The following is a 19,163-nucleotide window of genomic DNA, read 5'->3' on the forward strand; positions in this document are numbered from 1 at the left end:
ACACACACACACACACACACACACACACACACACACCAGAAGTTTGCATTTGGTTAAAAGCTCCAAGCCCACAAGATTGGACAGTTGAGCCAATATATTCTCCCTAGTCATGTGTGAGCATTTACTGAACACTCAGCAAAGAGAGATCCTTACCTCCTTGTAGTCTCTGGTGGCTGTCCATGTGGAACGAAGTCTTGGAAAACCAAATGGTTATTATTTGCTGGATCTTTGATCTTGGGAAATCCATTTAACTTCTCTTTCCTTTGTTTTCCCATCTCTAAGCCTTGGCTCACATTTATCTTGCCTACCTCCTTAAGTTATTGAGAAGATGAAAGAGCTGATCTGAAAATGCTTTGAGCCAGTTAAGGTGGGATACTAAGGAGTCTGAATTAAGGCTACAAGTTCAAGGCCATCCTAGGCTACATAATAAATTTGAGGCAGTTTAGACTATTGACTATTGAAACATTTTCAGTGTTTCCATGTGTGTGGGTGTGTGTAATTTTTTTTGTCAGTCCTGGGCTTGAGCTCAGGGCCTGAGCACTGTCCTTGGGCTTTCTCAAGGCTAGAGCTCTCACCACAGCACCACTTCTGGATTTTTCTGTGTATGTGGTACCAAGGAATTGAACCCAGGTCTTTGTGCATGATACGCAAACACTCTACTACTACGCCAAACTCTTGGCCCCATGTGTGTAATTTTTTTTCATATATCTTTTATTGTAATTAATAGAAGGGTTACGTTATATTCACTAGATAGAAGGTGCATTACTTCACATACATTGATACCCTTTCTCATGTCTTGGTCCCCATTTCCTTTCTCCCACCCCCACCCATATTCTGGAATTTTTTTATTAAAGAATTTATTAACGTTGATTTTTACATCATATTTTAAATGACAAGTTTAACAAACAAGTGTTCAAGAAGGGAATCTCTTTTTACAATCACTGGGACTTAGTATTTAGAACTTAATCAAAATTAGGCTAAGGGTTTGTAAGTCATAGAAACATATTAATTTATGAAATAAAACATTATGTCTATAGAGTCATAGGTTTTTATGTCTATATAGTTACGTTTATATTTCCATTACCATGTCCATAGCATTGGGTATGCAGATATTTAGTCCTCGCTCTTGTACTCTTTGGATTTAATAGCCACATATTAAGGATACCATGAGCCTTTTGTTCCTTAGGTCTTGACTTGTTTCACCGTGTGTGTAATTTTTAAGTAGTTGTTTAAACGTATTTCAACACAATATATTAATTGATGAGTTCACTCCTACTTGATTGATGTTACCTCTTTTGTAACTCTCTCCTTCTCTCCTAACTCTGTCTATCCCCTCAATTTTCCAAATTCCATTTTTATATCTATATGTTAAATATTACGACTGCACTTTCCCTCGTTTCCCCCTTCCCTTTGTCTACCCTTCCTCTTGATCCCCCCAAGGTCAAGCTTCCTGATATTCATTTTGTCGAAAAAAACATTATTAAAACAATGGAGCCCGGAGTGTGGCCCAGGGGCAGAATGCTTGGCTAGCAGGCATGATGCCCTGGGTTCAATGCCTTGGTATCACATATACAGAAAAAGCCAGAAGTGGTGCTGTGGTTCAAGGGTGGATGACTAGCCCTGAGAAAGTTCAAGGACAATGCCCAGGCCCTGAGTTCAAGCCCCAGGACTGGCAAAAACCAAAAAACAAAACAATAACAAGCAAAACAACAAAGAACAGCAGAAAGTACTTAGGTGTATACAGACAGTATTGAGTTACATAACAGTAATAATACATCTCTTGAAATTGTTTCTCACATGCTCTATATTATGTTAGATGTTACTATTTTGTTTAATCTTCTAAGTACGATGTGAAGAGTAGATACTTAGCAATATAAGATGCTGTGCTATTTGCCCAAGGTTGTGTAATTTGTGGCTAAAAAATCAAAATATATAGCCAATTCTTTATGATTTTTGACCATTAAGATGCAGACTATGAGTGAAACCTTATTAATCTCTGTCACACTGCGATTCAACATCAGAATTTATCTTGAGTCAGAGTCACTCATAACTGAGTCTTTTTATACCATTAAGACCACTAGTCACATTTTCTGTTACATTTCCTATTAAGGAGTGACAGTGGATATACAGACATAAACACAGTTTGAATGCATATAAATTAAACTATCCTTCATAACATAGGACAGTGATAGAAGCTAATTTTAATTGAATGACTACTTTGCATCACACCTTTTTATAGACTTCGTCTCATTAAACAGTCCTATAAGATGTAGACTGTTATCGTTAAGAATTATGGAGAGCTAGAATTTTTACCGTGCTTGCATTGCCTGGAGGCAGCAGAAGACATGTCACTCCTGGGTGAGAAACAAAGCTCATTGTTACTCAGGGCTGGAAATAGCATCAACTTTGCCTTTACATCAATTCTTCATCCCTAGTTCCAGTGAAGGCAGTGGGGAAGAGTCCTGATTGATGCTGAGTGCAGCGGGAAGTAGTTTTGCATGACAGCTCCCCCCCCCTCTCTTTTCCCCCTTTGTATTGGGGCTCAAACTCAGGGCCTATGCTTATTCCCTTGGTCTTGAGCACTGGCTCCACTTCCAGGTTTACTGATTGAGGACTTTTCTGATTAGATCAGAATGGCTTCAAATCATGTTCCTTAGATCTCAGATTGCTGAGGAGCTAGCATTGCAGGTATGAGCTAGCAGCACCCGACAATCCCCTCTCTTACTGTAATGCTATGGGAAGCAACTTTGATCTCAATAGTCACTGCCTGTCTTGTACACAGGACGCCTAGGCTTAGAGAGGTGAAGTCATTCATTCACTTTAGCAGTGTTTAGTGAACTCTAGTATGTGCAGGGCATACAGCTAAAATGTTAAAAGCTGGGAGGCAGTCACTCCCACCTGTTATCATCCCATCACAGGAGGCTGAGGTCTGCTGAAGCCAGCCTGGACAGGTATGTCTGGGAGACGCTTCGTCTTCAATTATCCCTCAAAACAGCCGGAAGTGGAGTTGTATTGCTCAATTGGTAGAGCACAAGCCCTGAGCAAGAAAGCTAAATGACAAGAGATCAACCCTAGTAGTGGAACAAATGTTTTTTTTTTAAAGTGGAGGAAAGTGGAGTTAACACAGGCTCTAAGCCACTGACTTGTCTTTTACCTACTTACATGCTTACCTACTCAGTCACTAATCTTGCCTTCCTAACTAATGACTAATTCTATAAATGAACTTAGTTATGATGACCATGACATTTGGAACAAAGGTTTGTTCTGCATCCTTTCTTCCTTAAGTACTAGATGCTGAAATGCCATAGGGTATTTATTTGCCTAAGATGTGGGAAGGTGAGGGTAGTTCCTGAGAGAAGTCAGGATGGTATTTTTGAGGTTAGATTTAGCAGTCTATGGAAGACAGTGGTGCTGGGTGATTTGAAAGTTCGGTTAATAGGGTTAATTTTGCTATGGAAAATCGAATTTTGCAATTTAGTGATTAGTTCATGTCTGCACAAAATCAAACGATTCCTTGTTTACCTTCCCAACAATTAACCCATACTCTTGAAGGCTTGTATAATGAATGGCAGTACCAGGCTGGCGTGTGCGATTTCCTCTGCATGTGAATGAATGTTTATTAAGTGTGTAGGAAGCTAGATATAGGAGCAGGGTTGGCATCAGTAGGATTTGAAGAATTGTTTTCTGAAATGCTCTCCTGGGAGGACCTGAATTCTCTCCTTTGTCAACATAGTCCTAGCTGTGAAAGCTAGTCTACTTTTTTGGCGGGAATGGGGGTGGGGGGGGAGTACAAGTAGGAAAAGGTAAAAGGGTTGTTAGTTGGACTGAGTAAACAGATTTTTTTTTGTCCATCATGGGGCTTGAACTCTGGGCCTGGGCCTGTCATTGAGCTCTTAGCTCAAGGCTACCACCTTACCCCTTGAGCCACAGCACCACTTCTGGTTTTCTAGTGGTTAATTAGAGATAGAGTCTCTCAGTCTGTAGTTCCCAGGCTGGCTTTGAAGCATGATCCTCAGTTCTCAGCCTTCTGAGAGGCTAGGATTACAGGTGTGAACCACTGCAACTGGCGAGTAAAAGGATTTTTAGCTAGACTGAGAAGAGAAAATAGAGCCAACCACTGTGTTTCTAAATTAAGCTCCTGAGAAGATTAGAGCCTTCTGCTGGCATCTCTCCATCACAGGAGAAGCTACCTTTCTTTCCCTCTCTTTCCCTTCCTCCCTCCCTTCCTTCCTCCCTCCCTCCCTCCCTGCCCCCCTCTCTCCCTCTCTCTCTCTCCCTCTTTCTCTCTCCCTCTCCCTCTCTCTCTCTTTCTCTCCCTTTCTCTCTCTCTCTCTCTCTCTCTCTCTCTCTCTCTCTCTCTCTTCCTTCCTTCCTTCCTTCCTTCCTTCCTTCCTTTTCTCCTTTCCTCCTTTCTTTCTTTCTTCTTTGTTTTGTCAGTCCTGGGGCTTGAACACAGGGTCTGAGCTCTGTCCTTGGGCTTTCTCAAGGCTAGCGCTCTACCACTTGTGTCACAGCACCACTTCCAGCTTTTTCTATGTATGTGGTACTGAGGAATCAAACCCGGGTCTTTGTGCATGCTAGGCAAGCACTCTACCACTAGGTGAAACTTCTTGCCCTGATAAACTGCCTTTTTTTTTTTGCCAGTCCGGGCTTGAGCTCAGGGCCTGAGTGCTGTTCTTGGACTTTCTCAAGGCTAGAGCTCTACCATTTGAGCCTCAGCACCACTTCCGGCTTTTTTGTATATATGTGGTACCAAGGAATCGAACCTGGGTCTTTGTGCATGCTAGGCAAGCACTTTAACCACTAGGTAAAACTCCCAGCCCTAAACTGCCTTTTGAAGACAAAAGTTTGCCACCCTGTGCATGGGTTAGAATAACATAGTGAGATATTTTCCCCTCCCCAAAGCACCTGAAGCCATTGGACCTGTTTCCTGAAGTTCATTTCAACTTCTCCTGATGCCAGAGAAAATCTAATTACTAAAGAATCTAAAGGAAATAATTTTAGAGAGAACTCGGTCACCCCTAAACTACTACAAAATGGGGATGTTACTCCTCTCTGTGGAACTATTAACTGTCCAGGGTTTTTAATCTTAAATATTACAAAAGGAAATTTACACACACACACACACACACACACACACACACACACACACACACACACACCCGAGAGGGACAGAACCTACCCCTTGCAGGGCAGATGGTTCTTTCTGGATGATCCTAGAGTCTTTTGTCTCTCAAAAGGATTTTCTCTCATACCCCTTCTACATTAGACTCCACAGAGAGGAAGTGTCTCTGTGCCCCTTAACAACAAAGGCAGACGGAATCTTTAGGGCCGAGTTTTAATGTAGGACCTAGGAACTAGTATTCGAATCTCCAATATATTGGAGAGAATAATGGGATGATTGCTGGTTTATTCAGCATAGCCAACGCCTGTTAGTGGCAGTGATTAAACAACTTCAATGAATAAAACAAACCCCCAACAGGCAATGTGTGAAATGTCATTGCTACCACTACTTGCTTCTGCTGTTTTGCTGGTGGAAGCCTTTGGAGTATTCCAGACACTTTTCTAGGGGAAACTGTACCAGAAACCCACAAACACATGCATGCCAAAAGAACTTTGGAGGCAGACATTTCTCCCTCCTTTCCATGGCTCTGCCCACAATTTCCTTGTTGTGTTTGGTTGGTCTGTATGTTTCGGGTGCCCTCTCCTCCCCCACCCTCCTCACCCCCTCCATCCTGGATGTTGTACACAAACTGTAACATTTGGGGCTAACTTGGCAGGATACTGTGGCTGCTGGCAGCTTCCAAAATATGACACTCATCAAAATATGAACCAAATGTTCCTGCTACGTGAGTGTGTGAGGTCTCCATTGCCCTTCTCTGTGAGAGCAGAAAGTGGAAGAGAACTGGGCATTTTGGAGTAGTCTTTTATTAGCTGAGGGCATTTGTTAAAATTGATGCTTTATAAAATAGTAACCATCTTGACTGCTTCATAGGTGCTGTTGCGGTGATAAATATTTATTTTGTAAAGTAAACAAATGTTGAGCTTTCTTCCAATGTAATGTCATTGAAAGGAAAAAGGGCCATTTAGCCCTAACCAGTAACACACACACACACACACACACACACACACACACACACACACACACACAAGCTACTTATTTGGAGTGTATTGCATCCAGTTAAAAAGAATTTGCACTGTAAATGATTACCAAAAGGTAAAGATGGCTGACAGAATAGGAGGAAATTAGTCAATTATACATCTCACAGAGGATTAATCTCCACAATATATAAACAACTAAAAAATGTAAACACAAAATAAGAAATAATGTAATAAAAATGGATTATTGAATATATATAAAGTATGTACATAAAGAAAGTATATATAAATGCAATATATTTATATATAAATGAAAATATGTATAAAGCATATATAAAATAGGGTTTTAATTTCCTAAGTTAGGTTATAAGTACAATTCTTCTTGATCAGTGTCATCCCTTGCATCGTTCTCCTCCATTTTCCATATCCAGTTTCTACCCAAAAGTTATGTAGTTAAATTTTGACATTATGTATATTGGATGTAATTACTGCATTTTTTCACCCTCCCTCCTTCCATTTGTGTGTCCATCCCCCTTGTTACCTTCCCTTCCCATACTTATGTTTTCAATTCCTGGTATTCATTTTGTTAAAAACAGATTTTTCTTCTGGCACTACTGGGGTTTGAACTCCAGTCCAACACTGGCTGGTAATTTTTGAGTTTGGTCGTGCTTCTGTCCAGGGTCATGACGGGGCTTGATCTACCTCTGAAAGGCTTCCAGGAAGTTAGGAAGGCAGGTGCAGCCTCCACATCAGCTCTTCATTGAAGAAAGGGTCTTTCAAACATTCTGTCTCTACTGACCAGGAACCATGAACCCAAGAGTCTCAGTCTCCCAAGTAATTATAATCACAGGCATGAGCCGCACAGTGCTCAGCTTGGTCAAATGAACTGAGCTGTCAGTTTTAAAGAGAAGAAGTAAAATGAAAAATCAATATATGAACATACATTTAATCTCTATAGACAACATTGCAAATTAAAATGCAAATTAACATTACATGCAAATGAAAATTACATTGTGACTCCATCTTACCCAATGCAGAATGGGTACTACCAAGAAAACAAGTAATGACAAATTTTGACAAGAGTGTGGGAAAAACAAACCCTTATGGACTGTTGTTGGGAATGTAACTTTAGTCCAGCCACTGTAGAAATAGGTATGCATATTCCTTAAGAAAATAAAAGTAGAACTGCCATATAATTCAGTTATACTACTTCTGAGTATATACCTGAAAGAATGTACAGTAGAGATAACCTGCATGTCCATGTATATTGCAGCATTATTCACAAAAGACAAATTGGGGAATCAGCATAGATGTACATCAACTGACGAATGTATGGAGAAAATGTGTGTATAATAAAGTGGCATTTGCTCATAAAGAAGAAAAAATTTAGGTCATTTGTAGGGAAGCAAATGGAACTGGAAATCAGTATTATTATTATTGATTTTAGTTTTGCTATGTAAATATTTTTCTTTTATTTTTTTCAGTCCTGGGCTTTAGCTCAGGGTCTGAGCACTGTCCTTGGACTTTCTCAAGGTTAGAGCTCTACCACTTGAGCCTCAGCACCAATTCCAGCTTTTTTCTATGTATGTGGTACCAAGGAATGGAACCCGTGTCTTCATGCATGTTAGGCAAGCACTCTACCACTAGGCCAAACTCCCAGCCCCTATTTTTCTTATCTTTAAGTAATTGCACATAGGAGTTGTCGTCCAATAAAAGTTTATTAGCACAATGCATCTTGATATATGTCACCCCTTACAATATTCTCATCTCTCCTTCCCGGTCTACTCCTTCCTTTATTTTTCTTAATTTTGTAGAAAATGCATTGCATTTTATTTGCATTGCTACACTTCATTTCATTTGTCTACTACCGGCCCTTGATCCCACCCCACTTCTCTCGAGTACCTATTTTCTGGTGTTTATTTTGTTGAACTATGATTTTCCCTTTTAAGAAGTTTCATTGTTCTCTCCTTAATTCCCCCTGAATCTCTGTATTTCAGTTATAGAATTTGTATACACTTGTATACCATCCAAGATACTAATTTTAGCTTCTATACATGAGAGCAAACATGCAACATTTGTCTCTAGGCCTGGGCCTAACAAGCTTCACATAACATTATTTTTTCCAGGTTCTTCCACTTCTTTGCAAATGATGCAATATTGTTCTTTCTAATGGATGAAGACAATTACATTATGTACAATTTCATGATTCATTCATTCTTTGAGCAGTATCTGGGCTGATTGTATACCTTGGCTATGGTGAATAGTGCTGCTATGAACATGGTTGTGCTGGTGTCTTTGCCATCTCCTAGTTTGTAATCCCAAAACCCAAGAGTGGAATTGCTACATCATAGGGTACTTCAAAGTTTAGTGTTTTGAGGACTCTCAATACTACTTTTCAGAGTGGTTGAACAAATTTACATTGACACCAACAGTATATTAGGGTTCCTTTTTGCCCACATTAACACCAGCACCGGTTATTATTTGTGTTCTTGCTGATGGCCATTCTAACTGGGGTTAGGTAGATCTCAGTGTTGCTTTGAGTTGCATTTCCTTTATGGCCAGAGACATCAAGCATTTCTGCTTGTATATGTTGGCCATTCTTCTGAGAAGTCTCTCTTTAGCACATTGGTTTTAAGTATAACAAAACAGATTTAGGAAGACAAAAGTCATATGTTTTCTCTTAAATAGAGAATCTATATTTGTAAAAAGGACATAAAAGTAGAAGAAGGATTGTTTCAGAAGAGGAAGTGGGAACAAGAAAAGTTAATGGGAGGTAAATATGATTAAAGTTACATATATATAATATCAAAAGAAGTTGCCAATACAAGTTATGTTATATTTATGTATTATCTATCTATCTATCATCTATCTATCTATCTATCTATCTATCTATCTATCATCTATCTATATTTCTCTGTCAGGAGATGATGATTGGGTAAGACTACTCTTTGAAAAGGACTAATGTGGTGTTAAGGTGTGAATCAGTTAGTTCTCTAAGAACTGGATTAGTTAGCTAGAATGATTAATGTCAACATAAAAAGTGAGTTCAGCTTTCTGTCTTACCCTGTAAACTCGCTCTTGTTCCAGCTCCAGCCATGTGATGTTATCTACCATTATACCCTCACCAGAAGCCAGTGATGGTGCCATGTTCTTAGACTTTCACAGCCATGAGCTAAACAAATATACCCTTTCTTTACATAGTACTATGTCTTAGGTATTTTGTTGTAGCCTACACAGAATGAACTAAGATGCCTAGTATGTTTAACTCATGTGGCTTAAGATAAAGCCCAAAGCCCTCTTCATATCTTGCACCCTAATCCTATATCCCAGTTTCTGACATCTCTGACAGTTTCATATCACTTCCATGTTATTCAAGTGATTTGCTTTCGAGTTCTACTTTGCAGCCACAATTATGTCTTCTATGTTTTTGATTAACTCTAACAATAGAAAACCAATAAATAGCATCAATATGTTGATTTTGCAATTACTGTTGTGAGTTGGCTGAATAGTATTAGAACTTTTTGCTAGGGGGCCCAATAGCATAACTTGAGGCCCCCTAAGATAAGAATACTCTTAATACCAACATCAAATAGAATAGCAATTTAAAGAAACTGCATGGGTTATTCACCATTCTGTGTTTAGGTATCAGAACTGAAATATCTAATTTGTGAGGTAAAGTTAGGCAATGGTAAGATTGAATCTTTGAACTTTCTTTGGACTACAGGAATAAAATCACACGCTCCCTGAAATAATAAGAAAATCAATTGAAATTGCTTAGAAGTTTTATTTTTGCTGATCTTTATTCATTTTTAATCTTTTCTTCACAAAGGACAATGTAAGCATAATAGATTCTTTTTGCTTGATGGCCCTGGTTGTGATTGATAATAATGATTTCCATGCTTTCTGTTGGACTAAGAATGAAAAGCCCAAGGGTATTTGTAACATGCTAGCTGGATTTTAAATCAATTAGTGGGTATCTGCAGGCTTTACATAATAAATCACTAGAAATAGCTATTGAAGTAAGAGACTAGAAAAACCTTAAAATTTATCCTGTATCTAAAATACAATAACTTCCATTTTGGTGCTTGATTTGTATATCAGGTAAAAATCTTACAGTAGAAAAATTATCAAGCTAGAAATTTCCCATGTTGGAGAAAATACACAATTAGGAAATGCCCAGCATAGATTTAGAAAAGGATAATTGAGGCAGCTCTAATGACTGATGTCAAACCATAATTTTCTCCAGATAATAGATGGCCACTGGACCTAGATTCACTTGGCTAGATGCTCTGCCTCGTCACAGCTATTTTCTGTTTTCCTCCTCTCTGCCTGTGAATAGAAGAGAAACACAAACATGGAGAAGCAGGAGAGGAATGACGCTTCTCTAGTGTGTCTCAAGTCTTAGCAAAAGGTAGAAACGAGGTTATCAAATATATTTTCTGCATTGAATGCACTTTTGAAACCATGTTTTTTCTGTGTAGAGTCATTGAGGATGAAGTGGATGCCTGAAAAACCAGGGTTCAGATAAGTCTAACCTGAGGGAAAATATCCATCTTTGGAAGTCGGTACAGAATCCCAGATACATAAATTAGAACCAAGCTCTTTGCTGTTCTAGTGAAAATGATTTGGGGTAAACAGTAGTCTTCTGACATGTTCCTCAAGGACCCTAGCACTGGCTTTAGTCTGGCAAACTTTATAAATTTTTGTGGTGTGTGAGTGCATGCAGTGAGGGTGGGTTCCCAAAAGAAATAAGAAGTAAATGTATGATTGAGAGGGAGGGGCCCTGTTTAATTGTAAACCCCTTCCAGGAGGAATTCTCCTTTACTTTGTGCATTCATTAAAATAGCTTTGTTGGGAAGTGGGGATTTTATACAGTGGCTAGTATCTCATGCTCCTCACCCTAATGACTTATGCCATTTTGATGTGTGCTGTGTGTGTGTGTGTGTGTGTGTGTGTGTGTGTGTGTGTGTGTGTGTGTGTGTGTGTACGTATTTCACCTGGAAAATTAGTTTTTGATGGGCTTGGTTTGTGAGACTATAACTTCAAACCAGTGCGATCTGAGTCTGCTTAAGAGTCTGAGTGGTGTGTGTAGTTTTTGCCTGAGTGCTCATATTCTGTGGCTATAAGTGGAGGCTGTACAATGTTGCTTAGAGTTCTATGCCTACCTAAGTCTGGCAGCTCTGCAGTGGCATCCCGATGGGTGTCAGTCTTGAGCGAATGCTTCTAAGCTTAAACTTCCTCCTGGCATCTGGGGGATGTGAATGTAAATATGTATTTTTCCTATTGAAATTTGTTGTCCAATTTTCAAAAGTAGGTGAATTTCTTGAGGGTGCTTGAGCTCACATTGTTAAATGGACTCAAAATGTTTCCTAATGACAGTATATATATCACACGTGCATGTCTCTACAGCACAGGAACTTGAGGGAAGTGTTTTTACTGCTCAGTTTCCTTTGAGGTATCAACTTTTTGTAGGAAGGGGGATAGGTCCCTGCCCTGATTTTCTGCTTTCCCCACCCATCTCTTCTTTAATTCATCTCAGATTGGAGAATCTTACTTTCCTACCTGAAAAAAAATTCTGACTGAGGCTCAGGTGTTTTGTTTTGTGTTTGTTTTTGACTATAGTTACTCTAAGTTCCTCCATTCTCTTTAGCCTCATAAGATTGCAACGGGCCTTCATTATGACAAATACTTATCACAAATGAGCAAAATTTTGTAATAACTTTAACAGATTAAAAACTGCCACAAACTTATAAAAGCCCCAAATTTAATATAGTAAAGAAATAAAAATACAACTCAAAACAAATCATGTATTCAATTGGTTCACTGCTCCTACAGGGATTTTTCTTTTATCTATAGATTCAACCAACATGAACTCAAAATATTTGGAACAAACATTGTACTCACACTGAAAATGTACAGACTTTTTCACATTATTATTCTCTGAATAACATAGCATAACAATGATTACCACAGCACTTGTATTAGATATAAGTAATTTAGAGATGATTTAAACATACAGATGCACAAAAGGTTTTATGCAAATACTATGTCATGGTTTGTTATTGAAAACTTGTGAAATGTTTAGTTCTGGAGGTTTTCATTTAGTGTTTTCATACCACTGTTGACTGAATAACTAGGAAACTTTGAAAAATAAAATCAAAGTTTAGGGAGGTGATTACTATATTTCAGTCCATTTGTGCTATGAGCTACTGTTGCTGAAAGAGTTTCCAAAGGGTCAATCAAGATCTGGTAACTCAGATAAAGAATACCCCAAATATAGGAATTCAGCAGCTAAAAGCGTGGGGTATCTCATGTGGTCAAACATAATTTTCCCAAATGAACAGCCCTGAAGGAATTTCCAGGTTGCATTTATGAATATTTCCTCATATATTAAGATCATGCAAATGTTTAGTTTACACCTGTACCCATAAGTAGCTGCTCTTCCAATTTTTAACATGTTTCTTTTTTCATATATTTTTATTGTAATTAATAGAAGGGTTACATTATATTCACCAGATAGAAGGTTCATTAATTCACGTACAGTGATATCCTTTCTCATATCTTGATCCCCATTTCCCTCCCCCCCACCTCCTCCCCTCATCTTGTTTTCCCCCCTTCCCTATCTAATTTCAAATAACCAAATACAAATATATCCAATATATCAGATAACAAAGTGAGATACTGTAACAATTTGAGATAACCAAGGGACACAAAAGAGATGAGAGATAACATAGTACATTAAGGACAACAATCATTCATTATATGGCTTTTGTTTCAATATCCTAGAGGTCCTTTCATTTAGCGTCATACTATATGGCCTTATGTATCTAGGTTTTGCTCTATTGCAAATCTCTTCTAGGAGAGCCCAAGGTTTCTACTGATTATGACAAATGAGGGAAACCATTGAGCATATGTTCCTTTGAGTTTGGCTTACTTCACTTAATATGATTTTTTCTAAGTCTTTCCATTTCCTAACAAATCAGGTGATGTCATTCCTTCTGACAGCAATGAAGAATTCCATTGTGTACAAATACCACATCTTGTTGATCCACTCATCAACTGAGGGACATCTAGGTTGGTTCCATATCTTTGCTATGGTAAATAGTGCTGCAATGAACATTGTTGTGCTGGTGGATTTCATATGTCTTTGTTTCTGGATGATTGGGTAAATGCCAAGTAGTGGAATTGCTGGGTTATAGGGGAGCTCTATGTTTAGTCTTTTGAGGAATGGCCGTCTGCTTTCCATAGTGGTTGAACGAGTTTGCACTCCCACCAACAGTGTAGTAGTGATCCCTTTTGGCCACATCCCCTCCAGCATCTGTTGTTATTAGTTTTCTTGATCCTGGCCATTCTAACTGGAGTGAGGTGGAATCTTAGTTGTTTTGATTTGCATTTCTTTTATGACCAGAGATGTTGAGCATTCTTTATGTGACTATAGGCCATATTTGTTTCTTCTTCAGAGAAGACTCTCTTTAAGTCTTTGGCCCATCTTTTAATGGGATGGTTGTTACTTTGGAGATTAGTTTTGGATTGATTCAATTTTTTGAGTTGTTGATATATTTTAGATATGAGGCCTTTGTCTGTTGTATGGTTGGTGAAGATCTTCTCCCACTCTGTAGGCTTCCTGATTAGTTTACTAGCTATGTCCTTTGCCATGCAAAAGCTCTGCAGTTTAATGCAGTCCCACTTATCCAGCCTTTCTCTGATTTGTTGTGATTCTTGGTCCTTATTAAGAAAGTTTCGACCTGTGCCAAGGAGGCCTAGTGTATCTCCTATTCCTTTTTGTAAAGTTTTCAGTGTATTGGCTTTTACCTCAAGGTCTTTGATCTATTTGAAGTTAATTCTGGTGCAGGGTGACAAAGAAGGATCCAACTTTAGTTTTCTGCAGGTGTTATCCAGTTCTGCCAGCACCACTTGTTGAAGAGGATGTCTTTCTTCCATTCTATTTTTTTTGGCTCCCTTGTCAAAGATTAAGTGGCCTCAGTTCTATTCCATTGGTGTTCAGGCCTGTTCTTTTGCCAGTACCACGCTGCTTTGATAATTATAGCTCTGTAATAGAGTCTAAAGTTTGGTATTGAAATTCCTCCTGCGCTGTTCTTTCTGCTAAGAAGTATTTTTGCTATACGGGGCCTTTTATTATTCCATATGAAATTTTGGATTGCCTCTTCTATTTCTTTAAAGAATGACATTGGGATATTGATGGGTATCGTGGTGAATTTGTAGATAGCCCTTGGCAAGATTGTCATTTTCAGGATGTTGATTCTTCCAATCCAGGAGCATGCGAGGTTTTTCCATTTCCTCAGTTCTGCTTTAATTTCTTTTTTTCAGGGTTTTAAAGTTTTAGGTATGCAACTCCTTTTGCAATAGCCTCAAAGAAAACATATGTTTCTTCTACATAAGAGCATTTAAAAGTTGGTGAGAAAGACAATTAGCATACCTTTTCTCTAACACTGAGCACCAAAAAGGCTCCTGAAGGCATGCTAGAGATCAGAACAGGATCTCAGAAGTTGTAACAGTGGGACATTGGTGGGTCACCCCTATAACATTAACAACTCAGGAGACTGAGATCTGAGAATCACAGGTTCAAAGCCAGGCAGGGAAGGAAAGTCTGAGATGCTTATCTCCAATTAGCAATCAAAAACCTGGAAGAGGAGCTCTGGCTCAAGTGATAGAGGATTAGTCTGGAGCAACACAGCTAAGTGACAGTGCTTGAGCACTGAATTCAAGCCCTTGTCTTAGCACATATTTTAAAGAAAAGTAAAAGAGAAAAAAGAATTTGTTAACATATCCTTTGGTGAAAATGGGTGAGGGCAATGCCAGTCACATGATTACTCCCGAGGTATTAAAACCATTTACTTCCTGGCAGGCCAATGCCAATTTCTGAGCATATTTTAAAACACTTGCCATGTGGGCCAGTCACGCTAGAGCAACAAAAGAGAAGTGAGACTGGAAGAGTGTTCTGTCTGTTAGAGTTGAACACACAGGACAGTGCCCTGGGACCTGGGACCGGAACACATGTGAAAAAAATGTGGCTAGACATTTCTTTGTGGTGGCATTTGAATCAAGCTTGGACGTAGATTGAGGTTTTCATAAAATGTAGTAGGACAAAGAACTTTACAAATGCCATCTATGGATTAAATGCAGAGAGTATGAGATAGGCTCAGGTAGTGGAAAGAGACTCGGAGTGGTAGATTTGTTGGAGTGGTAGATTTGTGGGATGCTGTGTCTTTGAGCTTGCTTGGAGGGGAATAAAAGTGAACTCAGACCTGGACAAGAGGCCCATGGAAGACCATGTGCAGGCCTGTGAGACTTCAGATGAAGATCAAGAGGAAAGCAGTGCTGTAAAATCAATGTTTTAAGAAGTGGCACTGCAAGAAGGAAGGTTCGGCCAGATAGAAAGCAGAATGCAGGAAGGAGGTGTCTCACAGCTATTATTGCCATGGCCAAGATGAGATAGGCAAAAAGCCCATGGTGAACAGCATACTTTTTACAGTGAAGAATAATCTGATACCTTCTTTTCTTATTATGTAAGTAGCATGTCCTTCCTGCTCAATCTTAAGCTCTTCAGCTTTATAGAGGCCAGGTCACAGAGGGCCACATTCCATTTTCTGTGTACTTTTAATAATACTGGAGAAGAGAATATAGAATAATCTGGTGGAGTGGTGCTGGTGGCTCACACCGTAATCCTATCTACTCAAGAGTCTTAGATCTGAGGATCTCAGCTTGAAGCCAACTCAGGTAGAAAACTCTATGAGATTCTTACCTTTGATTAACCAGTGAAGGCAGTGGGGCTGAGACTCAAGGTATAGAGCACTCAGCTTTGAGCAGAAAAGCTAAGCGGGATCGCCTCTAGGCTGTGAGTTTAAGCCCTTACACTAACACAAATAAAAGAAGGAAAAAGAAACAAAAGGTCTCATGGATTTTAGATCATTCTTTGTGTTGCTGCTTTAATTTCCCTAAGTTATAGCCAGACTACATCCTCATTTCTAGAAGAAAATAAATAAATGTTCCCTCTGAAACATGCACTAAAGGCTGAGAGGATTGATTTTTCCCCCCAAAGAATTCATAAATATTTACATAAGTGCAAGTTACAAATCTGTGGCTTTGAGATTATTGAATTTCACTGCTTTTACACTCGCGGCATATAAATTTCCAGCAGGCATTTGCTGGTTGTGAATGTTCAGTCTTTGGAGAATTGTCTCCTAGTTTGTTTCCTTCACTCTTGGAAAACAAATCTCTCTTGTACTGATTTGAATGGGCTGCTCCTGTCCCAGATTGGTCAATGGCAGTCACATGATAATGGTCCTTGGCTGAGGGGCCTTCATTGTGATGGACTGCCTGCTAATGGGGGCACTACTGACCCAGCCAACAGGCTGCTTTTAAAGACCCCTTGGCAACACAATAATTCTCTCCAGAAAGGAGCCCTTCATGATGTTATAGGTTTAAAGTCTTTGTGGTGTGTTCTTAGTTAAAATGAAAAAGCCTCTTTAAAGAACACGTGCCTTTTGCAAAGTAGGGGAGGCTAAGGAGTCATGAGGGCAGGTAAGAGTTTTGGAAAATCAGCGGTATATATACTATTATTGTGCATATGTGGCCATTGCCAGTTTTATTCTTGCGCTCTCTTCGCCTGCCTACATACTAGTACTGTTAGTCAGCTTTACATCATGGGAATGAAACATTGGACATGGGCTACATGTTTACCCGGCTCACAGTTTTCATGGCTCAAGGGCATATGGTACTGTAGAGTGTAGTTTTCAGCTGTGCTTGATCATGGCAGTTAGCAGTGGTGGGAGCAAGCAAGTGGTGACATCTTGAGCAGGAAGCAGAGAGCGACTGCGTTTACAAGAGCAAGGACTCAAAGACCTAGCAGTTGTCCACAGAGCCCCACTTCCCAGACAGTCTACATTTTCCTAGTAGTACTGGTCTATTAACAAGCCTTGATTTACCAGGAATACCTGTGGGGTCCTCAAACCACACCCATACTGTGGCAGCACCCTCCCTCACCCTTTTTAGTTACCTGCAGTCAGAATAACTGCTGCTGAGTCAAGCTTTCTTTAAAATGTTAAATTTTGCCTTTGTTTGACTTTGGTCTGCTGAAAAGAAAATTCAACAACAGAGTCCTCCCCCCCAAGACAGATAGTTGATATACATTTATGGATATGGAGTGCTGCTGATCTCAGAATGTAGTTCTTATCTGCCTTCTCTCAAAATAATTTTAGGATTTGTATTTTTAATTGGAGGAGCTACCCAAAACATAAATAAAGTGAATGAAAACAATTCCTGACAGTAGGCAAAGTTAGGGATTCAATTTTAAATTGACATACTTGGGTCTATTAGATGAAATTAGGAAAGTCTAAGTTTGTAGAAGGTTGTCTTTCAAACAAAGAAATGGAAAGATTGCTCTGTCCTATCCTGGTACCAAGCAAGGTCTAATGCAGAATGATTTGGTGTGACTGGAAGTGGGATTAGTCAGTTTAGATTTTGCTTTGTCCCTGCCTCAGAAAAGAATCTCCAGTTAGCCTGATAGCGTGAAGAGTTAGTCTGTTACCTATGGCCTTCACTAGACACCATTCTGGTGAGCGATTTTCAGTGGATTCCCAATATGAGGAGTGGTAACCCCATATATGAGAGCATTGGCTACCTGACAGGCAGGCAGGCGTAAATCACAGAGTTAATAATAATCGTCCCATCAGATTTTCTGGGCAGAAATCCAGGTCTGGAAATGGGACTGGGAGAAATACATCGGAACCCTGGCACTTCTAAGAAGGAGCTCTGATATTTGTGGAATGACTGGAACAGATCATCTGGAAGGAATCGAAATCATGATGGAACCCCAGAACAGAAACACAGAGCTGGAGATCAGCTTAATTGTCTTTCATAGGGAAAGTCTGAGGGTGTGTGTGTGTGTGTGTGTGTGTGTGTGTGTGTGTGTGTGTTTCTCTTTTTAAAATATCTTTCAGTAGTGGCCAGGATGCCCAACCATGTAATAATTTTGAAGAAAATATTTTTCATGTAAATTAATTAAGAGAGGCTGCACTCTCGATGATGGTGAGAAGACCTGTAATCCTAGCTACTGAGGAGGTTTTGAAATCTGAGGATGAAATCAATGCTGCCAAGCTTAGGCACAAGGGTCCATGAGACTTCTATACCGAATTAGCCACTGAAACTTGGAAGTGAAGCTTTGGGTCAAGTGGTTGAGCACAAGGCTTGAGCAAAAACCCTAAAGGATGGCACTCAGGCCTTAATTCAAGCTGCAGTCCAGGCATAACAACAGCAATACTAGGAGTAAAACAAGAAAAAGATGGTGAGAATCTACCAACTCACTTTGGCCTGATAAAGCCATTTTAGGTAGGTATATTTTCTAAGAATCTGGCCTTACTTTCTAAGAATCTGGGCTTACCTTCAGGGATTACAATGCGTGAAACACAGAGATGCTTTGAAAATGTAAAATATGTCAGCTGAATTTGTTTACATGGATTTTTGTAAGAAACAAATCCAAAAAACCTCTTGTCACTATATTACATAATCTTAAATATAAGCAGTCAGGAAAGGGCTGTGGCAAGAAGAATCCTGAGGTCTCTCTAGAGGCTTGTAGTCTAGTAAAACCAAATTTAGTTAATTATTTCAGATGGACCTGTGTTTGAATCCCAGTTTCCCAAACCCTGATTATGTGATCACAGTCCATGACTTCACCTCTCTGAGCCCAACTTAAGTCACCAGTAAAATATGATGTGATTGCATTCTTGGAAGGGGTGGTAGAGGAATTAAATACCTAGGTGGTGCCTTAACCATGATGGGGTGGGCCACAGAGATGGTGATTTCTGCAGTCCTGAAAGAACAGGGAAAAGGGAAGCAGCAGCTCTTAGTTCCTTGCTGTGGATGCAGTGACCCTGGTGGGCCTGGCACTCACTGCTCCCTGAGGATGTGATTCCTGCTGATGGAATGGGCTGGGTCGATGTCGTGCAGATCTGATGACAGGACACCCACACCCTGTCACTCTGTCTGCCAAGTCGAAATGTAGCCCTTGGAGCTTCCACTCCAACTGTCCACACCCCTCCACATTA

General features: G+C 39.6%; 1 protein-coding gene across 1 annotated transcript in view; it reads left to right on the forward strand.

Moving 5' to 3' along the window:
• The window catches only part of Creb5 (cAMP responsive element binding protein 5), a 412,081-nt gene that overhangs the window by 34,694 nt on the left and 358,224 nt on the right, over positions 1-19,163 (forward strand). The window contains exon 2 of the mRNA XM_090332810.1: positions 12,193-12,205. Within this exon, the coding sequence (XP_090188936.1) occupies positions 12,193-12,205 (13 nt within the window). The remainder of the gene's footprint in view (positions 1-12,192; positions 12,206-19,163) is intronic.

The sequence above is a fragment of the Megascapheus bottae genome, chromosome 5, assembly GCF_031878675.1.
Source record: "Megascapheus bottae isolate mThoBot1 chromosome 5, mThoBot2.hap1, whole genome shotgun sequence".
NCBI lineage: Eukaryota > Metazoa > Chordata > Mammalia > Rodentia > Geomyidae > Megascapheus > Megascapheus bottae.